The sequence below is a fragment of the Oncorhynchus mykiss genome, chromosome 12 (genome assembly GCF_057628025.1).
Source record: "Oncorhynchus mykiss isolate SJ-2025 chromosome 12, ASM5762802v1, whole genome shotgun sequence".
Taxonomy (NCBI): Eukaryota; Metazoa; Chordata; class Actinopteri; order Salmoniformes; family Salmonidae; genus Oncorhynchus; species Oncorhynchus mykiss.
Window position 1 is genome coordinate 91,594,219 of NC_143033.1, and position 26,232 is coordinate 91,620,450.

The following is a 26,232-nucleotide window of genomic DNA, read 5'->3' on the forward strand; positions in this document are numbered from 1 at the left end:
GATGGGACAGAGAGAGAGGGAGAGAGATGGGGGGGCCGGGCCAGAGAGACGGAGAGAGATGGGGGCTGGGACAGAGAGGGAGAGAGATGGGGGGCCGGGCCAGAGAGACAGAGGGAGAGAGATGGGGTTCCGGGCCAGAGAGACAGAGGGAGAGAGATGGGTGGCCAGGGCAGAGAGACAGAGGGAGAGAGAAAGAGGGAGAGAGATGGGGGGACGGGCCAGAGAGACAGAGGGAGAGAGAAAGAGGGAGAGAGATGGGGGGCCGAGGCAGACAGAGGGAGAGAGATGGGGGGCCAGGCCAGAGAGACAGAGGGAGAGAGATGGGAGGCCAGGGCAGAAAGAGGGAGAGAGATGGGAGGCCAGGGCAGAAAGAGTGAGAGAGATGGGGGGCCGAGACAGACAGAGGGAGGGAGATGGGGGGCCGAGACAGACAGAGGGAGAGAGATGGGAGGCCAGGGCAGAAAGAGGGAGAGAGATGGGTGTCCGGGGCAGAAAGAGGGAGAGAGATGGGTGGCCGGGGCAGAAAGAGGGAGAGAGATGGGAGGCCGGGGCAGAAAGAGGGAGGGAGATGGGTGGCCGGGGCAGAAAGAGGGAGGGAGATGGGTGGCCGGGGCAGAAAGAGTCTGTCAGACAGGGAGAGAGAGGGAAGTCAGACAGGGAGAGAGAGGGAAGTAAGACAGTGAGAGAGAGGGAAGTCAGACAGGGAGAGAGAGGGAAGACAGACAGGGAGAGAGAGGGAAGACAGACAGGGAGAGAGAGGGAAGACAGACAGGGAGAGAGAGGGAAGACAGACAGGGAGAGAGAGGGAAGACAGACAGGGAGAGAGAGGGAAGTCAGACAGGGAGAGAGAGGGAAGTCAGACAGGGAGAGAGAGGGAAGTCAGACAGGGAGAGAGAGGGAAGACAGACAGGGAGAGAGAGGGAAGTCAGACAGGGAGAGAGAGGGGAGAAGCAGAGAAGGAAAGAGAAGGAGAGTGTCAGGTTCCAGGTGTCAGGTTCACCCAGAGTGGAATCCAATGGAAGGCTGGGTCGGAGCCGTGCCACCAGATGTATGTACACTGAGTGTACAAAACACGATGAACATTTCCATGACAGACTGACCAGGTGAAAGATATGATCCCTCATTGATGTCACCTGTTAAATCCACTTCAGTCAGTGTAGATGAAGGGGGGAAGGCAGGTTAAAGAAGGATTTTTAAGCCTTGAGATAATTGAGACATGGATTGTGTATGTGTGTCACTCAGAGGGTGAATGGGCAAGACAAAACATTGAAGTGCCTTTGAACAGGATGTGGTAATAGGTGCCAGGCGCAATGGTTTGTGTTAAGAACTGCAACGCTGCTGGGTTTTTCATGCTCAACAGTTTCCTGTGTGTATCAAGAATGGTCCACCACCCAAAGGACATCCAGGAAACTTGACAAAAAAAATCAGTGGGAAGCTTCAGAGTCAACATGGACCAGCATTCCTGTGGAACGCTTTCAACACCTTGTAGAGTCCATGGCCAGACCAATTGTGGCTGTTCTGAGGGCAAAATATTAGGAAGATGTTCTCAATGTTTTGTACACTCAGTGTACACTGATAGCCAGGCATAATAATGGCCACACACACAGCGCACGTGCACACACACACGTCCGGACTCGGGACACAGCAGAGTGTAGCCTAATGAATATTTCACCGCAGTGAAAGAAAAGAGAAGTTGAGAAGTGTATTGTCTTTCCCAGACTTCTCCATTCAACCTCTCACACAGGAGGGCCAAACATCAAACTACAACCTGCCCTCTCTGGGTCACCACTGACCTGTACAGCCACGAGGGCAGCAGCTTATGTTTCCTCCTGTTGCTATTTCTAGTGTGTTTGTGATGAACGGGATTTCCAGCCTGTACTGTAGGTACAGCTAATTACACCCAAAGTAGTCTCTTGTGACGGACATCACGGAGTAGTGGGAGATGTGATTCTGGGTGCTGACATTACACTAAAAGTAGTCTCTTGTGACGGACATCACGGAGTAGTGGGAGATGTGATTCTGAGTGCTGACATTACACTAAAAGTAGTCTCTTGTGACGGACATCATGGAGTAGTGGGAGATGTGATTCTGAGTGCTGACATTACACTAAAAGTAGTCTCTTGTGACGGACATCACGGAGTAGTGGGAGATGTGATTCTGGGTGCTGACATTACACTAAAAGTAGTCTCTTGTGACGGACATCATGGAGTAGTGGGAGATGTGATTCTGGGTGCTGACATTACACTAAAAGTAGTCTCTTGTGACGGACATCACGGAGTAGTGGGAGATGTGATTCTGAGTGCTGACATTACACTAAAAGTAGTCTCTTGTGACGGACATCACGGAGTAGTGGGAGATGTGATTCTGGGTGCTGACATTACACTAAAAGTAGTCTCTTGTGACGGACATCACGGAGTAGTGGGAGATGTGATTCTGGGTGCTGACATTACACTAAAAGTAGTCTCTTGTGACGGACATCATGGAGTAGTGGGAGATGTGATTCTGGGTGCTGACATTACACTAAAAGTAGTCTCTTGTGACGGACATCACGGAGTAGTGGGAGATGTGATTCTGGGTGCTGACATTACACTAAAAGTAGTCTCTTGTGACGGACATCACGGAGTAGTGGGAGATGTGATTCTGGGTGCTGACATTACACTAAAAGTAGTCTCTTGTGATGGACATCATGGAGTAGTGGGAGATGTGATTCTGGGTGCTGACATTACACTAAAAGTAGTCTCTTGTGATGGACATCATGGAGTAGTGGGAGATGTGATTCTGGGTGCTGACATTACACTAAAAGTAGTCTCTTGTGACGGATGTCATGGAGTAGTGGGAGATGTGATTCTGGGTGCTGACATTACACTAAAAGGAGAGCCAGGGTAGCGAGGGTTAAATCACATGTCACATCGAAGAGGAACTGGCGGCCCCAGGACCAACTGAACACAATGCAGGGCTTCTCCATGTCTTTTAGGGGGTTTAAGGAGTCTGGCTTCAATAGCTGTTTCTGCTTTAGTGAAATGGGATGGAGGGATCCTGCATAGCTTTACATTAACTGGGACTTTCACTGCTTGCTTGGTTCTATGTAGCTTTCTGCACAGGGAAAACAGGAGTTGTTTGACCAGAGTGATCTTCTCATCCTCATAAATACACACATGTACATGTTATAGCTTGCACAAGTTTAAACAGGAGACAAGAGTCTCTCTGTTTGTATGCCTTCAGCCAAACCAACGCCAGCAGGTGTTTAGGCTTCTTACCATGAATTTCCATTCAGCCAGGATGGGGAAGCACAAACAACCTCGGATTGGCCTTTTGCACTTTGAAAACCCACAACTTTGACTGATGGCTTTGAATACATGCAAAAGCCAGAGCTAGTTGAGAGCATTGCTAGAGTGTAGGTTGAGCATTAGACACGCATGGCGTGTCCCACAATGCATTGTAACTACTTTACACCTGCAGGTATTGCCAACACTTCTCTGTCATTCAAAACTACTGTATTTTAGCTTAAACAACCTCCAGGCTAGGCCCAGCCCTGTCCTACTCTACCGCAGCCCAGCAGCCCCTTAGTGGGACAGAGGCTCCCAGACGCAAGGGTGTCCAACAGTCCGGGAATGTATTACTGTACTATACTGTATTACTATACTGTATTAAAATACTATACTGTATTACTATACTGTATTAAAATACTATACTGTATTACTATACTGTATTACTATACTGTATTAAAATACTACACTATATTACTATACTGTATTACAATACTACACTGTATTACTATACTGTATTACAATACTATACTGTATTACTATACTGTATTAAAATACTATACTGTATTACTATACTACTATACTGTATTACTATACTGTATTAAAATACTATACTGTATTACTATACTACTATACTGTATTACTATACTGTATTAAAATACTATACTGTATTACTATACTATATTACTATACTGTATTAAAATACTATACTGTATTAAAATACTATACTACTATACTGTATTAAAATACTATACTGTATTACTATACTGTATTAAAATACTATACTACTATACTGTATTAAAATACTGTATTACTATACTGTATTACTATACTGGCTCAAGGGGAAATCCTCTTATCCACGGTCTTATACAATGCTATGATCTGTTATACTGTACCATACAGTAACATCTTATCTTATCCAATACAGGTTTCACAAATATGAGGAGGCATCAAATACTGTATAGACAACCTTTAGGGAATTAGGATGTGCTAATGGTTTGATGTGGCTTGTAATCAGTAAGTGCTGTTATTAAGTGTTTATTAAGTATTGTTACGGTGTTATATAGGTGTTATTAAAATAAACATCCTATGTGCAGACAGGAAGCACATGTAAACATCAGCCAACTCTCCTGTTTACACAACTGACAATGGAGAAGGACTGAAATGATCCAGAACCGCAGATAAGGTCAGGTACTTAGTACTACACAGTCACTAGCTATCAGCTCTGGTCAGGTAGCAAGTAACTGTATAGTACTAAGTATCAGCTCTGGTCAGGTAGCTAGTAACTGTATAGTACTAAGTATCAGCTCTGGGCAGGTAGCTAGTAACTGTATAGTACTAAGTATCAGCTCTGGGCAGGTAGCTAGTAACTGTATAGTACTAAGTATCAGCTCTGGGCAGGTAGCTAGTAACTGTATAGTACTAAGTATCAGCTCTGGGCAGGTAGCTAGTAACTGTATAGCTCTGACTGACCGTGTGTACAGAGGAGCTGGAGGAGGCGGAGAGGGAGGGCGAGTGCTGCTTGCTGCCCGGGAGGACACTCCTCTTGGGGAAGTCGCTGTAGTCAGGAGGGGGGAGGATCATGGAGGAATCATCTGTCTCTGTGTCCTGGTGGAGCAGGTTCACCACGCTCTTACTGCGCATGGGAGGAGCCCCCACACTGTGGAGAGAGAGGGGGAGAGATAGAGAGAGAAAAGAGAGAAAGAATGAAGGAGAGAGAGGAGGGAATTCTGATCAGCAAAGGTCGTCAGATTAGGAGAGTAGAGGAAACACTATGAGACAACAAGTCTGGATGAAACCTGTGTGTGTGTGTGTGTGTGTGTGTGTGTGTGTGTGTGTGTGTGTGTGTGTGTGTGTGTGTGTGTGTGTGTGTGTGTACCTGCCTGCTTGAGTGGTCCCCTTACCTGTTGTTATTCACTATTGGCTCTGAATATGCCCGGCAATAGGATGATGGAAACCATCCCCTCCTGGAACACAGACAAACAGAGAGAGAGAGAGAAAGAAAAAGAGAGAGAGGCAGGTGATTACACTCCCATCTCCCCAGCTTTTTCCTACAGGCCCCTGAATAACCCTCAGACAATCCTAATACATTGACGTCCACACTGAAGTACACAATCCCCTGGAACCTGCTTCTCTACACACCATCCCATCATGCAGTAGCTTAATAGAATCCCCTTTTCAGGATTCTGTATCATCAACCTCTCTATAGCTGTCTAACAGGTGTTGAGATAGAAGTGAGGCCATTATGGTAAAATAAGGTAGATAATCATCATAGGCCTCTGAATGGACAAATCATTGATTCCATACAAATCCCTGTGAGAAATGTTCATATTTGTCTATTTGTTCACTGGGCTTCAGAATGGGCAGCTGGGTGTGGCCAGTGTTTAACTAGAATACATAAAGGCTGGGGTACTGTATCAACTTCCAGCTTCCCTGTTAAAAGCACCACAGTGAACCATGCTGTAGGGTTTAGGTAGTGATCACATTTCACTAACCTGATCTGGAACCAGGCCAACATTTCACAGTCACATGTCTCTCATTCTCTCAGTCTACTGTCTCAAAGGGTATCAAATAATCATAGATTATAGATTTTTGTCATATAGCCTTGTGAACATAATGAATATATGATTCATTATTCATGTTTTCACAGGATATTAATTAAATGTATTTCATTCCTGTCCATGACACTCTTCATCACACTATGGTGGTGGAGGGATACATGTGGATGTTATCAGTGTGTGTTGCTAGGTGACTGACCCAGATCCATCACTCTGGCTGAGGTGTGACAGATAGGTGTCTCATCAACTCAATGACATCACACTGCAGGGAGCTCCACAAGAACCCTACACTGTATCAATGGCACATATCTAGGTAACATCCCAAAAGCCACCCTATTCCCCAAAGCCACCCTATTTAGTGCACTGCTTTTGACATATATAAGAGTCCATCATCTGTAGAATCTGTAAAGAAGATGTACAGCATCACGTCAGGAATACAACACCTTTATAAAGTTCATTTTGAGCCTTGATCCAGCAAAAACATCAGAGATTCATTTGGCTGTGATTCTCTCCTTTCTCTACTTCTTTCCCCCTCTACCCCCACTCCTCTCCTCCTGTCTCCTCTGTGTCTTTCTGCCTCCAGCCATGTGCTGATTGTATTCCCCAGTGTGTGCCGGCTCCCAGGCAGCTCTTAGCGATCCCAGAGCACGGCGCCCAGCCAGCCCCACCTGGAGTGGTCCAGTTAAGGGGAGCTCAATCAAATCAACATCTAATCAGGACCGGAACTACCACATGCACACAGCAGCTGGCTGTGTGTGTATAAATGCATGTGTGTGCGTTAGGGCTGGGCGGTATACCATATTTGACTATATGCAGGTATTGATGCACGAAACGGTTTGGGTTTTTACTTTACCTTCTATCACAGTATTTTAATGTTTGGTTTGTTAAATGTGATACGCCGTATGTAAAGTTCATTTTTATAGTTTACTCTGCTACTTGAGTCACTCCTCTCTGCTCTCTCTCTCTCCCTGCTGCTTTGCGACATAGACCTAGTCCCACCCCTTCACTCAAGGAGCGCATTTGTTGTTGCTTTGACCACGAGACACTTTCGTTCAGTCTGCATGGTCAATGCAGCACATGCAACAATGTTGATGACAACGATGTTGTTTCCACTTTGATCTTAATATAAATCCACAAGTGTTCTATAATTACAACAGCTAGTTTGTATTTTCTAGTTAGCTGGCGAGCTAACTAGCTAATAAAGTACTGAGTCAGTGCAAACGTAGCTAACTAATACAGCCTGATACCAGGACTGAGTCAGAGCAAACGTAGCTAACTAATACAGCCTGATACCAGGACTGAGTCAGAGCAAACGTAGCTAACTAATACAGCCTGATACCAGGACTGAGTCAGAGCAAACGTAGCTAGCTAATACAGCCTGATACCAGGACTGAGTCAGAGCAAACGTAGCTAGCTAATACAGCCTGATACCAGGACTGAGTCAGAGCAAACGTAGCTAGCTAATACAGCCTGATACCAGGACTGAGTCAGAGCAAACGTAGCTAGCTAATACAGCCTGATACCAGGACTGGTGGAGGCTTAAATCAGCATGTTGTTTGTGCAACAGTATCTTCTAAATCAAAGAGGAATAGGAGAAGCATGAATATGTTGGCCATATGAATAAAGTTTTAATGTAGCCAAAGATCATATGGTCCCCTAGGAAACACCGAACATCACTTTGGTTCCTACCCTGTCACAATAACTCATCCATGGCATTTTCATTTGTTGTCATGTCAAACAACACTATTATTTATATTCTAACCATAGAATAAACATTATATTTCCATGATTCCAAAAGTTCGCCCAAGGGTTTTGAATTAAATCGCAATTGCAACATTTGGTTAAAATAAGGCCTAGTATTTTTCCCATATTGTGGCAGTATGGAAATTATCTCAAATGAGTGCAGGGAATGCAGAAATGGATGGAAAATAATACAACATGATTTTAGGTTGAAGTTGTATTGAACAGTATAAAACACATATGTCAGAGTCAAGGCCCGCGGGCCACATCCGGCCCGCAAGAAGGTTTTTTACGGCCCCTGGGATGATCTTGATTTATTATTAGAACCGGCCCGCAGCAAGCCGGCAGCCCGCAGATCTTTTACACGCACCAATACTACATTTCCCACAATGCAAAGGTGACGCACCGAGCAGTAGGCTGCTTCATTTCAATATTTATTGGCACAGCAGTCGTCAGCATCACAGTAAAATTAACTTTCAGATACCCATCAAAAATGGCAAAACGGAAGGTGGATACTGAGAACCGGGGGTTTCAAACAAGGTGGGAGTCGGAGTATATGTTCACGAAGGTAGCTGGAAAACCTGTGTGTCTTCTGTGTGGAGAAAGTGTGGCGGTACTGAAAGAGTATAATCTGAGACGACATTATGAAACGAAACACGCGGACAAAAACAAGAATATGGACATGGAACAAAGGCTACAAAAGGCCAGTTTTATTTTGGCAGAAGAGATCGCTAAATCAGCCCGGCCATTTACGGAGGGGGATTTCATCAAAAACTGCATGATTAAAGTTTGTGACGAAGTTTGCCCAGAAAAAAGGCAACTCTTTTTAAATGTGAGTCTGAGCAGAAACACCATTGCCGAGAGAGTAGACCAGTTGTCCATCAATCTAAAAGAGCAGCTTGTGAAAAAGGGAAAAGATTTTATTGCATATTCCTTGGCTGTGGATGAGAGCACCGACATTTCTGACATTGCCCAGTTGTCAATTTTCATCCGCGGAGTGGACTCCAACCTAAGCGTGACAGAGGAGTTTTTGGCTTTACGTCCTATGCATGGCACAACTACGGGGCATGATTTGTATGAAGAGGTGTCAAGATGTGTAAATGAGATGGAGCTGCCTTGGGAAAAACTCGTGGGTTTGACAACCGACGGAGCACCTGCGATGTGTGGACACAGGAGCGGACTGGTGGCGAAGATACGGGAAAAGATGCAAGAGGAAAACGCGACAGGTGAGCTGACAGCTTATCATTGTATCATACACCAGGAAGCGTTGTGCGGTAAAGCCTTGAAAATGGAGCATGTAATGAGCATCATCACGCGCACAGTTAACTTTATCAGAGCCAAAGGTTTGAATCACCGCCAGTTCAAGGCATTTCTGACGGAGTTAGAAACGGAGCATGGTGATTTGCCTTATCACACAGAGGTGCGATGGCTAAGCCAGGGAAAGGTGCTTCAAAGATGTTTCGAGCTTCGTGAGGAGATTTGTCTGTTCTTGGACAGCAAAGGGAAAGACACAACACAACTCCGAGACGAAATGTTTCTGTGTGAAATGGCTTTTCTGTGTGACATTACGAGTCATCTGAATGCAATAAACTTGCAGCTGCAGGGTCGGGATCGTGTCATCTCTGATATGTACAGTACAGTGAAGGCATTTAAAACCAAACTGACTCTGGGAGACGCAGATGCGGAAAGAAAATTTGAGCCACTTTCCCAGCTGCCAGACCATGAAAGAGAAGCTCTCTACCAGTGCGTTCCCGAGCACACAGTTGGCTGATAAAATAGGTATGCTTGCCGCTGACTTTCGACGCCGATTTGCTGACTTTGAAGCACAAAAAAGCAGGTTGGAACTGCTCGGTAACCCATTTGCTGTTGACGTGGAAAGCTCACCACCAAACCTCCAAATGGAGTTGATTGACCTCCAATGCAATGATGCACTGAGGGCAAAATATGCGGCAGTGGGTGCTGCGGAGTTCGCCCGTATCCTCCCCGGCACAATGCCCCAGCTGCGCATCCAGGCTGCTCAAACGTTGTCTATGTTTGGCAGCACATACCTGTGTGAACAACTGTTTTCTTTGATGAACCTGAACAAAACATCACACAGAAGTCGACTTACTGCTGAACACCTCCACTCAATTCTGAGGATTTCTTCAGCTCAGAGCCTTACCCCGAACATTGATGAACTTGTGGAAAAGATGGGACACCACCAAGTATCACCCTCAACCTCAAACAAGTGAACATTACTGTGCAATCACATATTTAGAGTTTTTACTCAGTTCAAGTTTAAAAGTTAAAATTTAATATTTGTTTTCACTGCATGTTACTTCTCCTTAAACAAAGTGTTGTTTTTGATTAATAGATTTTTGCACTTTATTTTTTTGTATTTCAATCCAATTATATTTTAAAAATATTTCAGTTGAGTGGATGATAGAAAATTGCTATTATTGTTTTTTCTTTGAAGTAAATTTAGCCCACTTTTGCTAAAATAGAAAATATAGTCTACTGATGGTGCCTTGAATACCGGTTTCTTTCATTTAATGTTCATGTTATGGGGATATTTATATAAAGGAAATTTGTATTTTGTGTCTGTTGAAAATTAAAGATTACTGACAGAGCCATAAGAAAATATTGCTTTATTTATCTGATCATATTGTAATATATTTGTTAGGTTTTCAGTAGGTTCAATTAGGTTCACTAGACTATATGCGTCATTTAAAATTTTTTCAATGAACATTCGAACAGTCCGGCCCTCGTCTTGTAGCTGATTTTTTTATTTGGCCCTCCGTCCATTTGACTTTGACACCCCTGGTATAAAACAATCCAAATGGAGAAGGACCGATTGAAATCATTTAGAATATATGTGTTGTCACGCACTACTCATAAAGCAAATATATAACTTTTATTAATCAAAAACAGAAAATACCATCAAAAATGTGAAAAATAATATGATATTTTGGCCATATTGCCCAGCCCTAGTGTGTGTGTGTGTATGCATCACCGTATGTGTCTGTCTAACTTACTGCCTGGTTTTCTCCAGTTCTCCGTAGAGCCATCCGTCCCTCTCGTCAGGTATGAGCAGGGTGATGATGTCTCCCTCGTCAAAGCTGAGCAGCGTAGAGTTGGTCCCAGAGGTGTGGGGGAAGATGGTGCGGACCCTGGGTCTCTTCACAATGTTGTTGAGTCCTGTGGCCACAGACACTGACCTGGGACCTAGACCGCCACTCTCCTCCCCTCCATTGTCCCTGTAGTCTGGAGAGAGAGGGAGAGAGAAGGGTTAATACACAGACATGTACACAGGTCCATGCATGCACCCACATACAAACACACACACCAGCGATCAGCGGGGAGGACATGCGAACACACACACACACACACATACGAACACACACACACACACACTACCTGTGCCACTCTCAGTCTCTCTGGTGACTGAGTTTGTTGTGGGTGTGTCCTGCGTGAACATACTGGCCAATGGGCTGGTCTGAGCCTTCAGTGCCGGGGCAGGGGGTGGAACTGTGTCCCGGAATATGGAGTTGCTCTGACCATAGGAAGTGAAACACAGGAAGGGGATAGTATGAGTGCTAGAATGTACAGTTGTTAGTAGTTAACCTGCCATTGGAAGTGGTACATTATTATTTTTTAATAACAAATTCTTATTTTCAATGACAGCCTAGGAACAGTGGGTTAACTGCCTTGTTCAGGTGCAGAACGACAGATTTTTACCTTGTCAGCTCAGGGATTCAATCTTGCAACCCATCGGTTACAAATCCAACACTCTAACCACTAGGCTACCTGCCGTCTAGTAGTTAACATGCCACTGGTAGTGGTACATTAGTAGTTAACCTGCCACTGGTAGTGGTACATTAGTAGTTAACCTGCCACTGGTAGTGGTACATTAGTAGTTAACCTGCCACTGGTAGTGGTACATTAGTAGTTAAACTGCCACTGGTAGTGGTACATTAGTAGTTAACCTGCCACTGGTAGTGGTACATTAGTAGTTAACCTGCCACTGGTAGTGGTACATTAGTAGTTTACCTGCCACTGGTAGTGGTACATTAGTAGTTAACCTGCCACTGGTACATTAGTAGTTTACCTGCCACTGGTAGTGGTACATTAGTAGTTTACCTGCCACTGGTAGTGGTACATTAGTAGTTAACCTGCCACTGGTAGTGGTACATTAGTAGTTAACCTGCCACTGGTACATTAGTAGTTTACCTGCCACTGGTAGTGGTACATTAGTAGTTAACCTGCCACTGGTACATTAGTAGTTAACCTGCCACTGGTAGTGGTACATTAGTAGTTAACCTGCCACTGGTAGTGGTACATTAGTAGTTTACCTGCCACTGGTAGTGGTACATTAGTAGTTTACCTGCCACTGGTAGTGGTACATTAGTAGTTAACCTGCCACTGGTAGTGGTACATTAGTAGTACAGGTATTACAGGTTTTTACCATTTCATTATTATGATTCAATCAGTGAAGCCATAGTGTCATCACAAGGTATCTGTGCTGTGTTCTCTCGCCCTCTCACATTGAATCAGAATTAGATATTCTAATTAATAAATTGTTTTCTAAATGGTTAATGAATGAGTGACTGCCTTCTCACCCTACTGTGTCTCTGGGACATGGGGGAGGCCTGGGGGGTGATGGACACTGGGGTGCGAAGACCCTCAATCATAGACATCACGCTCTCGGGCACGTTGGTGGCATCGCCACACTTGTCCTGCCAGGTGGGCAGCTTCCCGAAAAGCATGTCTCTGGCCTGGGGTCAGAGAAGGAACAGCAGCAGTCATAGTACTGTAGAATGGGAGCCTTGGATTTGTGATTTGGTACCCCGCTAGACATTTGTATAATAAACGTGGTACACAGATGGTGGTTATGGTAAATTCATGGAAATAGTCAGTGCGATCTGGTTCCAATTCCACCCCTAGCCTCTAGCCCACATCCCCTTAAAACCCCCATCATTTTAATGGATTGAAATCATGTTCAGGTTTTCTACTGACTGAGAACCTAGGAGGCACTGTAGCATAGTTCCAATACCTTGTCGTGGAAGGCAGCGATCTGATAGGAGAAGGTGCAGTGTTTGTCCACCAGGAAGCAGAAGCGTCTCTTCTCCTCCAGCAGAGCCTCCTTGCAGCCGTCGGCGATGAACTTCTGCATGTCCATCTGCCCTGACCTCAGCGTCTCCAGGCACTGCACAATACAACAGGACAATGACATGCTGTTATCTCAACTGCAACGACCAATCATACGCAAATATCTTGCTGCACTGACCAATCACATGCTCTCACCTCACTGCAAAGACCAATCACATGCTCTCACCTCACTGCAAAGACCAATCACACAGTCTTGTCTTGCCACATAGACATAGCTCAGCCAATCAGAGCTGCCTAGCACCGTAGGTATCAGGAACTGAAAGGGCATTGTGAGGAGAGGAGCAGAGATATAGGCTGGCTGGACGTTCTAATCTCTGTGTGGCAGGTAGAGACAGAGATACAGAGAGGTATTGTAGGGATACTGTACAAGGGAATGGAATGGGTTTTATTATCTAACATGGCTGACAAAGAAGAATATATGAGGGCTAGGGAGGTGACAGTAGCAGACATGCTGACAGAGAAGAATAGATGAGGGTTAAGGACGAGCAGCAGCAAGTTATACTGTGTGTCTAGGAGTCTGAAAGTACATTCAAACTAGGCACGTGAGCTGGACAAGGTCAGTCGAAACACTGAGTTTGTATGAGTTTGTTTTGTGTGTCTTTTGCTGCATTTACATAGGGATCCTTTTTTGGCACTAACTGGTCTTTTGACCAATCGGATCAGTACTGAAAAAGATCTGATGTGCAATGATCTGATGTGATTGGTCAAAAAGATCAGAATTGGGCTGCCTGTGTAAACGCAGCCTAGGAGTCTTATCTGAAGGCACATTTAAAAAGTTGGCACAGGATCTGAACAAGGTCAGTCGAAACATTTAGTTTGTATCGCTGAACGCTGAATTAAAAATGTTTAGTGGGAGTGAACAAAGAGCGTGCAGACAATGACACAACCTTCTTTTGTGTGTCTTATCTTCCATCACAGACATGGGCCACTCAGAGGTCAGGGATCAGTCTCTCTGATCTATGTGGGTGTGAATGGCTCTGATAACTTTGTCATTATGGCTAAGTTTATGATCTCTCTACTCCTTTTCACTGTGTTTCTGTGGCTGGCAACTGTCAATATTTACAATCAATACAGTTCTATTGATTTGATTGGAAATGGAACTGAATGGGAGACCAATGAGCATACAGCAGAGTGAGTTGCGATGTAAATATTGATTCTTGCTATCTGGGATCGTTGGTACGTCCCTAGCCCATTGAAGTTGACATGTAAAATGGTAAGGGTTAAGGTTAGGGTTTAGGGTCGGGATGTCCCAATGATTCCGGATAGCACTAACCTGTAAATACTTGGTACAACAATGAGAAAAACAAAGACTAGTCAACAGACGTGTAAAATGGATGCCACTATGTGTTGAATTACCAAAGTAGTTTATCTACTGTAGACTGAAGTATAATAGCATTCTTTAAAGTGTGTGCACTGAAACATATGACATTGTTGTAGACACAGAGGAAAGATTATCATTGGATTTATTGTTGGGATGAGTATTGAGATGATGTGTGTGCAGTTCATTAGAACTAAGACATGCATGCTATTGGGTCCTTGAGCCATTTATCTTAAATGGACCTTGGTATTTATCTTGATTACATTTCATATGATCATACAATGTCCCTGAAGCTCAAATCAATCTAGGTACATGAATCTGTAAGGAGAACACAGAAAAAAAGAGCATTGAGCATTGATTAATTGAAGATTTCAATCAAAGAAAGCTTGACTCAGTTGCTTACATGTGACATAGCAGCCAGTTTGCAGTATGGGTCTTGGGAACTCATTCACCCAGAAACACCTGGCATAACAACAGACTTGCACAAGTGACAGGTGGCTAGAGATATACTCACACACACACACCCTGTCCTACACACTGGACACCCCCCACCCTCCCACAGTTGTCATGGTAAACAAGAGTGAGAGCGGCCAGTGAAAGTAGTCATGTTGGTGGGTCCCGTTTCACTGGGTTTAGCCCTAGAGGCAGAGAGGTTAGAGCAGCGGGCTAGGAGCCAGAGGGTCGTCGGTGAAAATCCTGAATTTGAAGGAGAATCTGGTGGGGAGGGAGCTGGCAACCGAAGGGTTGCGGGTACGAGTATCCTAGAGCCAACCCTGTGTAAAGTCAATCCGTTTCAATATGCTGTTTACCTACTTACCTAACACACACACAGTTAAAGGTGGGAGACAGACTAGGGCTGCACAAGTGAGATCCTTATCTCGTCATCAAAACACTGCAAAATCACCTTGCAGCCGTACAGCACAGTATGTTACCTGTAACAACACCATGTGACAACACACGATTCAATGTAATCTAACCTCCACACACACTTTCACCAGCTTCCTGTCCCTATTGGAGATCTTGAGTCAGAGGAAATGGGAAAAGCCTTCCTATGGTAATTTGTTGTGGTCTCCATCCAATTACAGGTCTGTGTAATGTGTATTATTAGGTATTACTGCACTGTTGGATTGGTGTGTATTATTGTGTATTATTAGGTATTACTGCACTGTTGGATTGGTGTGTATTATTGTGTATTGTTAGTTATTACTGCACTGTTGGATTGGTGTGTATTATTGTGTATTATTAGGTATTACTGCACTGTTGGATTGGTGTGTATTATTGTGTATTATTAGGTATTACTGCACTGTTGGATTGGTGTGTATTATTGTGTATTATTAGGTATTACTGCACTGTTGGATTGGTGTGTATTATTGTGTATTGTTAGTTATTACTGCACTGTTGGATTGTTGTGTATTATTGTGTATTATTAGGTATTACTGCACTGTTGGATTGGTGTGTATTACTGTGTATTATTAGGTATTACTGCACTGTTGGATTGGTGTGTATTATTGTGTATCGTTAGTTATTACTGCACTGTTGGATTGGTGTGTATTATTGTGTATCGTTAGGTATTACTGCACTGTTGGATTGGTGTGTATTATTGTGTATCGTTAGGGATTACTGCACTGTTGGATTGGTGTGTATTATTGTGTATCGTTAGGTATTACTGCACTGTTGGATTGGTGTGTATTATTGTGTATTGTTAGTTATTACTGCACTGTTGGATTGGTGTGTATTATTGTGTATCGTTAGGTATTACTGCACTGTTGGATTGGTGTGTATTATTGTGTATTATTAGGTATTACTGCACTGTTGGATTGGTGTGTATTATTGTGTATCGTTAGGGATTACTGCACTGTTGGATTGGTGTGTATTATTGTGTATTATTAGGTATTACTGCACTGTTGGATTGGTGTGTATTATTGTGTATTGTTAGTTATTACTGCACTGTTGGATTGGTGTGTATTATTGTGTATTATTAGGTATTACTGCACTGTTGGATTGGTGTGTATTATTGTGTATCGTTAGTTATTACTGCACTGTTGGATTGGTGTGTATTATTGTGTATCGTTAGTTATTACTGCACTGTTGGATTGGTGTGTATTATTGTGTATTATTAGGTATTACTGCACTGTTGGAGCTAGAAATATAAGCATTTCGCTGCATCTGCAATCACATCTGCAAAATATGTGTATGCGACCAATACAATTTATTTGGTTGAAGTAGTGCACTATTTAGGGACTACGGTGTCATTCTGGTCAAAACTTGTGCACTATCAGACAAGGCAAGTGTATGCACATAAGAGCACACTCAGTCACACACACAAGGACAGTAACACAGCGACATGCATACAGGATCTCTCTCAAAAAAAAGAGGCCATTTTGCAATTTGCTTCACAATTTCCTAATTTCCCAGACCCCACCTCCTAGACTTCCTACAAGAAAAGAGACACACCATTGTTTGGGTCACCTGTGACAACGCTGGCCTTTCCCATAACAATCACCTCCTCCTTATCATGGGAGCCATAACATCAACTCCTCCTTATCATGGGAGCCATAACATCAACTCCTCCTTATCATGGGAGCCATAACATCACCTCCTCCTTATCATGGGAGCCATTACATCACCTCCTCCTCATCATGGGAGCCATAACATCACCTCCTCCTTATCATGGGAGCCATGACAATCACCTCCTCCTTATCATGGGAGCCATGACGTCACCTCCTCCTTATCATGGGAGCCATAACAATCACCTCCTCCTTATCATGGGAGCCATAACAATCACCTCCTCCTTATCATGTGAGCCATAACAATCACCTCCTCCTTATCATGGGAGCCATAACAATCACCTCCTCCTTATCATGGGAGCCATGACAATCACCTCCTCCTTATCATGGGAGCCATAACAATCACCTCCTCATCATGGGAGCCATAACATCACCTCCTCCTTATCATGGGAGCCATGACAATCACCTCCTCCTTATCATGGGAGCCATGACATCACCTCCTCCTTATCATGGGAGCCATGACGTCACCTCCTCCTTATCATGGGAGCCATGACGTCACCTCCTCCTTATCATGGGAGCCATGACGTCACCTCCTCCTTATCATGGGAGCCATGACGTCACCTCCTCCTTATCACTGACGCGTGCGTGTGGAGCTATACTGCAATCATTGTCCCTCCATGTACTGAGATAAAACCACAGATAAGGTATCATGCCCAGGGACCTGAAACTCGACTAGGATAATTCAAATATTCTGCAACCATCCTGGTTGACACAATACATCTGTCAAGGCTAAATAATGGCTGTTGCTATGGACACATATCTTTAGTTCTGTGGAAACAGGTAGGAAAGAAAGGCGAGAAAGAGAGAGAGCGAGGGAGAAAGGGAGAGCGCGAGAGAGGGAGGGTCAAGAGACCGAGAGAGAGCGGGGGGGGGGGTCAGGTAAATTACCAGTGTAATTATTGGTCAATGAAGAGACAGTTCCCAGGAAGTGTTTAGCTGTACTGGTGAGTCATCTACAGCTAAGTCCCTGTGTCTCAGCCCAGACGTCAGGCCATCTGTCTGTCTGCCCCAGAGAATGACTGGCATACAGACAGAACGACACTCAGATCACTAGGGAGTCTGACTCAGAACACTGATCCCTCAGAAGCCTGAACAGGCAGCAAAACAGGGAGATTGGCCACATGGAGAGAGAGAGACCGACAGAGAGAGTTGAGAGAGAGAGAGAGAGAGAGAGAGAGAGAGAGAGAGAGAGAGAGAGAGAGAGAGAGAGATAGATAGATAGATAGAGACAGAGAAAGACAGAGAGAGGAGAGACAGACAGAGAATGACAGAGAGACAGAGACAGAGAGAGAGAGAGAGAGAGAGAGAGAGAGAGAGAGAGAGAGAGAGAGAGAGAGAGGAATGTGAGAGATAAATGAGGGAGAGAGAAATGAGAGAGAGGAATTTAATTTTATTAGGATCTATTTTAGTCCTTATTTAGACTAATCTTCCAAAAGACCTTACATATTCAAATACAATGTATAATACAATCACATTTTCATTTTCTCTGTAAGCTTGTCCAGGAGGGGTTGTATTTTTTATGGGAGTATCTAGAAATTGACAATTGATATATGCCATTGGATGAGGTAATGTCTGGGTCCTAAGTGGTACCAAGAATGAGATAAGAGCTTTGTTTAGGAGACCAAACTGAACAATAATTTATAGCTAATGCTATAAATTATGGGATACTCTTTTTTCTGGTAAAAGGTTCTTTGTGTAATGTTCCTAGGATCTGTTATTCGTCATGTGAGTTTTGATGGGTGTGTCTTAGCTATAAATGATACTAAGGACTGTTTTGTCAGCACTCTCAGAGAATTCATTTATGGACACTGAATTGATCTGAGAGTCACAGGGCTATGGTGAAGCTCATATAATTAAAGATGGACTTTATGTTAACTTTGACTTGTGTGTGGTTTGCTCTCTCATGATTTGGTAATACAGGAAATTTCCACGACAGGAATTTGCCAAAATTCACCCAACTTATTGTGGGAAGCTTGGGGAAGGCTACACGAAACATTTGACCCAAGTTAAACAATTTAAAGGCAATGCTACCAAATACTAATTGAGTGTAGGTAAACTTCTGACCCACTGGGAATGTGATGAAATAAATAAAAGCTTAAATAAATGTATTCTACTATTATTCTGACATTTCATATTCTTAAAATAAAGTGGTGATCCTAACTGACCTAAGAGAGGGAATTTTTACTAGGATTAAAATGTCAGGAATTGTGAAAAACTGATTTTAATGTATTTGGCCACGGTGTATGTAAACTTCTGACTTCAACTCTAGATGGTGGACAATATATTCCTAGTATTTACTGAATGTCTGTCTCTTACCAACTGAATACTGTTGTGAATAGAGTTTGGCCATTTTAAATGGTGTACATTGTGAAATAAAATAAGCATGTTTTTTTTTAATTATCTTGTTGATTGATGACCAACCAAGAGCATTGAGCATGACTACAACATAATAACCATATCTCCACCTTAAAACAATCTTTGCTGCTTTGTTCTGTGCAATCTGCAGCCTCCTAATTTCACTTTCTGATGCATTTTCCCAGACCACAGAACAGGAGTTCACCTGACTCCCAATTAATGCTTGGATTGTTAGCTTAAGAATGTTTCAAGGGAAAATATTTAGCTTTCCTTCTGCTCATGCATGCATGCAGTTTTAAATTTTTTTTATATTTTACATAGATTAGTTATTTGACAACCATGATAAGCGGTTGTCTAGCTGCACCCCTAGTAGTTTGGTTTCTGCCACTTCCTCAATTTGTACTTCCCCCATACTTAATTGTATCCTATGCTGTGTTGGCCTTTTCCTGGTGGAACAGACCAATATAACCTCGGATTCCTTGGTGTTCAAAACGAGTTCGTTCCGGCAAACCCACTCCCTGATATTTCCCAGATCTACTTGTAAAGCTTGCTGTACCCGTTGAACCGATTGTCTTGCTGTATAAATTGTAGTATAATCTGCAAATATAGTAACTTGAGTTTCAGATAAGGCATAAGGACGGTTGTTGGTGTATATTAAGTAAAGAAGTGGCCCAAGGAAGCTGCCCTGTGGTATTCCACAGTTTAAATCATGAGGCGTAGAAAACTACCCATTGATATAGATGGACTGTGTCCTGTCAGTTAGATATGACTGTACCCACTTCAATGCTGCCTTCTTAAACCCATAATGCAATACTTTTGTCAAAAATATTTAATGATCCACTAAATAAAATGCTGCACTGAAATCTAAAAATAGTACACCCACAAACCTGCCATTATCCATAGCATTGAGCCACTGGTCAGGCATGTCAACCAATGCAGTGGTAGTGGAATGGTTTCTGCAATAAGCATGCTGATTGGCTGTTATCAGATCATTATTTTCCATGTACTCCCATATTTGTCTACTCACAATACCCTCCAATATCTTACTGAGTGAAGGGAGTAGACTAATTGGTCGACCATTGGCAGGAGTAACAGCAGGTTTGCTGTCTTTCGGGATTGGACACAGTTTAGCATGCTTCCATACATTTGCAAATGTCCCCTTGTCCAGTGACCATTACAATGTGTATTTCAGTGGAGCTGTAATCTGGGGAGCAGCATAGTGAAGCAAAAAAATGGTCCATAAAATAATATCCTGTAGATTTACCATCTGGTCCCAGATCTGTAATACCAATATTTATCTATACAGATGAGCCATCTCTTAATTTGACCCTGCTTCTCACAGCAGGAAAATAATCCTGCAGCAACAGGTAATATGAATTATTATGTGAAATATAAGTAATGGACATTTTTGTAGGGGTTGACACATTTTTTTTAAGGGCAAATCAAGTCGGAAATGTTAAAGTGGAAATGACAAACTTTAGAAGCCTTTTTAAACCTTAAATACAATTATACTACAATTTGTATGTCCTGCTGCGCAGTGAAATTCTCTGTGACAGAGTGATCAAATTAAGATAACAGATTTGTAAGTCACTGTTGCACAGACCTACTGTAGCCTGGTCCCAGATCAGCAGGTAAAACAACTCATCTGAATAGTGTTATCATGCCGTTTCAACTTCATGTATCTGTACTGCATGTGCCTCAGTAGGTTAAAGCACATACCTGAGATCAGGGCCCATATTCACAATGCGTCTCATAGTAGGAATCTAGGGTCTAATTTCAGTCTTAAATCATAATGAATCTGATTATATATGGACAGGGGGACCTGATCCTAGATCAGCACTCCTACTATGAGCGCTTTGTGAATACGGGAAAAAGCTAGTTTCTTCTCACAGCCGCTGTGCCCCAGCTGGGGTGGCGCGCCCTAGAGCCTGGTGAGAGAGACTAGGACCAGGCTAGCGTGTTGAGCGCCCCAGAGTCTGGTGAGAGAGACTAGGACCAGGCTAGCGTGTTGAGCGCCCCAGAGTCTGGTGAGAGAGACTAGGACCAGGCTAGCGTGTTGAGCGCCCCAGAGTCTGGTGAGAGAGACTAGGACCAGGCTAGCGTGTGGAGCGCCCCAGAGTCTGATGAGAGAGACTAGGACCAGGCTAGCGTGTGGAGCGCCCCAGAGTCTGATGAGAGAGACTAGGACCAGGCTAGCGTGTGGAGTGCCCCAGAGTCTGATGAGAGAGACTAGGACCAGTCTAGCGTGTGGAGCGCCCCAGAGTCTGATGAGAGAGACTAGGACCAGGCTAGCGTGTGGAGCGCCCCAGAGTCTGATGAGAGAGACTAGGACCAGGCTAGCGTATGGAGTGCCCCAGAGTCTGATGAGAGAGACTAGGACCAGGCTAGCGTGTGGAGTGCCCCAGAGTCTGGTGAGAGAGACTAGGACCAGGCTAGCGTGTTGAGTGCCCCAGAGTCTGGTGAGAGAGACTAGGACCAGGCAAGCGTGTTGAGTGCCCCAGAGTCTGATGAGAGAGACTAGGACCAGGCTAGCGTGTGGATCACCCCAGAGTGTGATGAGAGAGACTAGGACCAGGCTAGCGTGTTGAGTGCCCCAGAGTCTGGTGAGAGAGACTAGGACCAGGCTAGCGTGTTGAGTGCCCCAGAGTCTGATGAGAAAGAGTAGGACTAGGCTCTCTCACCAGACTCTGGGGCGCTCCACACGTTCCACCCCAGCATACAGCAAAAGAACCTCCCCTTTCCACAGTTGGGTCCCATTAGTTTGTAGCCCAAACGGTTCAGACTCTACGAAACAGAGGTCGGCACATCAACGGTACCAACTTCAGACGAGTCTCCTACCTATGGGGGTCATAGAGCAAAACGGAGAACACCATCGTGTTTGTGGGATGACTTGTGGTCTGACAAACACCACTCTAGCTCTGCCACCTATCACCGTAGATGTGGAAGTACGTCAATGGAGGAGGCGGTGGATTGAGATGCATCCAATGCAAAATATCTCTAGCTTAAACTGACAGATTTCTATGTTTTTATTTTCTTATTTAGCATAGATTGAAGCACTGGTGCGTCAATCAACTCTAGGGGGTTAAACAGTACTTTAGCTTTACCTCAGAATGTATACTAATGACTGTTCATAATTTGGGGCTTTCTCGTCCTATTCGGCAGCAAACTGTCAGAGTTGTGACTAAAGCAGTAGCGGTGCGTGGATAAAATCACTGCGGAATCCAAGCCAGAAGAAAATGCCATATTACAACCTGTGTGTTGTGATAATTGTGTTGTTTGCTCTATAACCTGTTAGTTCATATGCCTTGATACTGTGATATACAGACCTAAAAGCCGAGACTATAAGAAGACACAGTGGCAGAATAAATTCAACCACACCTTTGTCTCATCACAAAACCGGAGAGCAACATCTGTCCGGTGAAGTCCACAAAGCATACTGCATGTAACAAACAGCTAAATTACCTACATATTCAAGAAAGTTAACGTTTCTGACATTTTTAGACAAAAAGAAAACAGGATATGTCTCCACTATTCCAGCACCATTTACACTTCAACATTTCAAATCACCTCTGCTTAGTCTAATACAGTGACAACTAAAAGATACCAACAACGATTTAATCCAATCAACGTAAGCTTAATATGATGTGGCTGTCCATGGTTCTGATTTCTGTGTGAGCGTTCGTGCAAATAGAAAAACATGTTGACTCACCCTACTTGTAGAGAAACACCAATGCCATCCTGCTCTCTTTCATGTTGACGAAACGGTCTATAACTCTGTCATACAGTACACACTTTTAATTTTTGTTGTCCTAGGCTAACTGGCTAAAATGCTCGCTAGACTAACTTCCTTTCATGGGCAATGTTAGCTAGTTAACATTAGCCTTCTACATCTAGCTACATATTGAATGTCCATCTCTCAGTCCAGGGGCACAATGTATTTTATGGTCGGATCAGAATCGTAGTTATAAGCATTGGCCAGTACGGAGAATTAAGTAAAACCACAAGTCCAAATCCTTATCTCCATCCATGGCTAATTTAGGAAAGGGACAATTTTAGCTAGCTGGCCACCGGAGGCCAACTGCACAACAAGGTGCAACAATTCAAGTTGTTTTTAATTGATTACATATTTCTCTGCGATAGGAGTAAAGCCAAATCAAAACGGGCTTCCCTTGACACTTTTTGTTGTTGTGCGTCAGGACTATTCACAGTTGAGCTCGCTCAGTTTAGCTCAATGCTGATTGGCTATTATTTTATACTTTTTTTATCAAGGGAGGCCAAATGCTCGCTGGCTTCCCTTACATTCAATGCTACGTGCGGCAACAATGTAATACTCTTTGTGACCAGACAGCATCAGATAGATGGCCTACACATACAGAGGCAGAGGGGAGCTGTTTCGCTTACTCGGATGCTACGAAAATTAGGAAAGCACAGAAAGACGAAACATACATTATTTAATGTTTTTTCATTTTTTCTTGGTACATTTTTGTGGGAAGCCTTGGTATCCATGAATACACACCACTGGACTAAAGAGGTGTATCTTTCTTTGTCTCCGTCTGAAGCAGAGTGTGTGTGTGTGTGTGTGTGTGTGTGTGTGTGTGTGTGTGTGTGTGTAGGAGGCACCGACTGAATCTTCCAGTATAACAACATGCGTGTGTGTTGGTGGGGGAGGGAGGAGGCACAGTACAGAGAGGTGTATTAATGGAACTATCCAGAACACCAAACAACACATAACACACACAGCATACTCATGCATGAGGGCATTGTCTGGAGACTTGGATAATGTTACATTGGGTATGATCGACACTGTCTCATATGTCGAAGGTGTGTGTGTGTGTGTGAGATTGAGAGCGAGAGGAGTGTGAGTGTGTATGTACAGGTGTGTGTATGAGGGTGGGAGGTAGCCTAGTGGTTAACAGCATTGGGCCAGTAACTGAAAAGTCTCTGGTTCAAATCCCCAAGCTGACTAAGTGAAAAATCTGGCGCTGTGCCCTTGAGCAAAGAACTTAACCCTAACTGTTCTTGTAAGTTGATCTGGATAAGTGTCAGTTAAATTACTGAAATGTGTGGGTCAGTCCTCACCTCACTCTCCTTGTTTTCGTACTTGTTGGTGTTCTTGCCCTGGCTCTTCCTCCTGAGTTTCTTCAGGTCAGACTGCGACCTCTCCAGAGAGTCCTGCTTCATCTTGTGCTCTGTCTGGTACCTCTTAAAGGTGGCCTGGATGGGTGGGAGGGAGAGGGGAGGTGGGGGGAGCACCAGTGAACACCTGGAACCATCTCTAGACAGTACAAGTAGCATTGTAGCAAGTAGATTTTCCTTTTCAGAAAAAAAACTTTCAGTAATATCATTAAATGTAATGTCACTAAGTATTAAAATGCTTCGTTTTTAGTTTCATTGATTCAATGGTAATTAGCCTTAAATGCTATGTTTGATTACAGGCATTAGTAGAAAGGGTGGACACAGGGATTAAACCCCGGTCTCTGCTGGGGAGAGATGTACATGTGCCATATGCTGTGAGCGTTACCACTCAACCACGGCTCTGAACGGCATAAGTCATTGTTGCATGTTTATCCTATTCCCTTCATAGTGAACTTACTACTTTTGGGACCTGGTGAAAAGTGGTCCCCTATAAAGGGAATAGGGTGCCATTTGGGATGCAGAGAGTGTGTTCACTGTGGTCACTGATGTGATGTAAGGTAGGCAGTATACATTATTCTGTGGTCGCTGTGATGTAAGGTAGGCAGTAGACAGGATTCTGTAGTCATTGTGATGTAGGTAGGCAGTAGACAATATTCTGTAGTCATTGTGATGTAAGGTAGGCAGTAGACAGGATTCTGTAGTCATTGTGATGTAAGGTAGGCAGTAGACAGGATTCTGTGGTCACTGTGATGTAAGGTAGGAAGTAGACAGGATTCTGTGGTCACTGATGTAGGTAGGCAGTAGACAGGTTTCTGTGGTCACTGTGATGTAAGGTAGGCAGTAGACAGGATTCTGTGGTCACTGATGTAGGTAGGCAGTAGACAGGTTTCTGTGGTCACTGTGATGTAGGCAGGCAGTAGACAGGATTCTGTAGTCATTGTGATGTAAGGTAGGCAGTAGACAGGATTCTGTGGTCACTGATGTAGGTAGGCAGTAGACAGGATTATAGTTCCATGGATGGGGCATGGGGGGCAGTTCTCAGTGATATTCCCATGAGCAGGAGGGAAGACCGTTTCCATAGAATCACATAAGCACACACATTCATACAGTACAGTACTTACTGTCATGTATTTTACATCCATGTCTGTCTTCCTCTCCAATTCAGCTATTATCTCGCTGTGAAACCTCTTAAACTGCAGGTGAGGGGAAAGGGGGATGAGAGGGGGAGAGATGGTGAAGGGAGAAAGGAGGGGGGGATGCACACTGATTAGAGAAGGGATTCAAGGCTATATGAGTGAGTCATGGCCGAAAAGTAAAGCAGGGATGCCCTCCTCTCTCTCTCCCTCTCCCTATATCCCTCTCTCTCCCGCTCTAATCAGTATGAGGGGGAGCGCAGGCATCTCTTACATCACAGAAGCCTTGTGGTGGCAAACCGACGCCCACTGGTGCCATTCGGTCAACGAAAACCCCACGTCCTCTCACAAAGAATTAGAGACTGTCCCTGCAACCCACGTCTCCTCAGTCCTCTCAAACAACAACCCTGTTAGCTGCTGCTTCAAATCTCTAGGTGCTTTAGTGCAGGATTTCCCAACTGGTGGCCCGCGGGCCATTTTATTTTGCCCGCCAAGTTTTCTGAGCAAAAATATTTTTAAATATAAATCAGCTCCAAGTGATTTTAATTTGGGAAATCTGTTCCCAAGTAGTCCCTCGCATAATAGCCACGTGATCCTATACAAATGTAAGGAAGGTTTGAAATTATTATGTTTTAGTCAAATATTATATCTGTTTGGGCTTCTTGGGTCAATTTGCAGTCCACAAATGATTTGTAATTATGTAAAAATCTGCCCGCGGCTGGATGTAGTTAATGATCCATCCTTTAGTTAAACTGCTCTGCCTTCCTCCAATCTTTAACTCTTTAACGGAATGAAGGAATTCATATTGTGACTCACACTTTGACTAAACTAAAGCTGCTCTCCGATACAGAGTGGAGCTAAGGAAGAGAACAACAGTGACTTCTGGGGATAGAACCACGCAGATATAATTACTAAAAATAGGAAAAAGCCCCTCAGATCATGGCAATTTGACTGCATCCTCACTCATGGGTACACTCAATATGGCTGACCCATCATGGAACATTGACTTGA

General features: G+C 43.9%; 1 protein-coding gene across 4 annotated transcripts in view; it reads right to left on the reverse strand.

The window, feature by feature from the left end:
* Positions 1-26,232, reverse strand: part of LOC110485238 (BAR/IMD domain-containing adapter protein 2-like 1) — a 78,710-nt gene that overhangs the window by 14,148 nt on the left and 38,330 nt on the right. For 3 of the 4 annotated variants that reach the window (XM_090194046.1, XM_090194047.1, XM_090194048.1), the window contains 8 exons: positions 25,210-25,281; positions 24,032-24,166; positions 12,597-12,749; positions 12,163-12,318; positions 10,961-11,096; positions 10,579-10,807; positions 5,171-5,233; positions 4,740-4,926 (listed from right to left, as the gene is read on the reverse strand). In XM_090194046.1, the coding sequence (XP_090050172.1) occupies positions 4,740-4,926; positions 5,171-5,233; positions 10,579-10,807; positions 10,961-11,096; positions 12,163-12,318; positions 12,597-12,749; positions 24,032-24,166; positions 25,210-25,281 (1,131 nt within the window). The remainder of the gene's footprint in view (positions 1-4,739; positions 4,927-5,170; positions 5,234-10,578; positions 10,808-10,960; positions 11,097-12,162; positions 12,319-12,596; positions 12,750-24,031; positions 24,167-25,209; positions 25,282-26,232) is intronic. The other variant, XM_090194049.1, reaches the window with a different exon arrangement.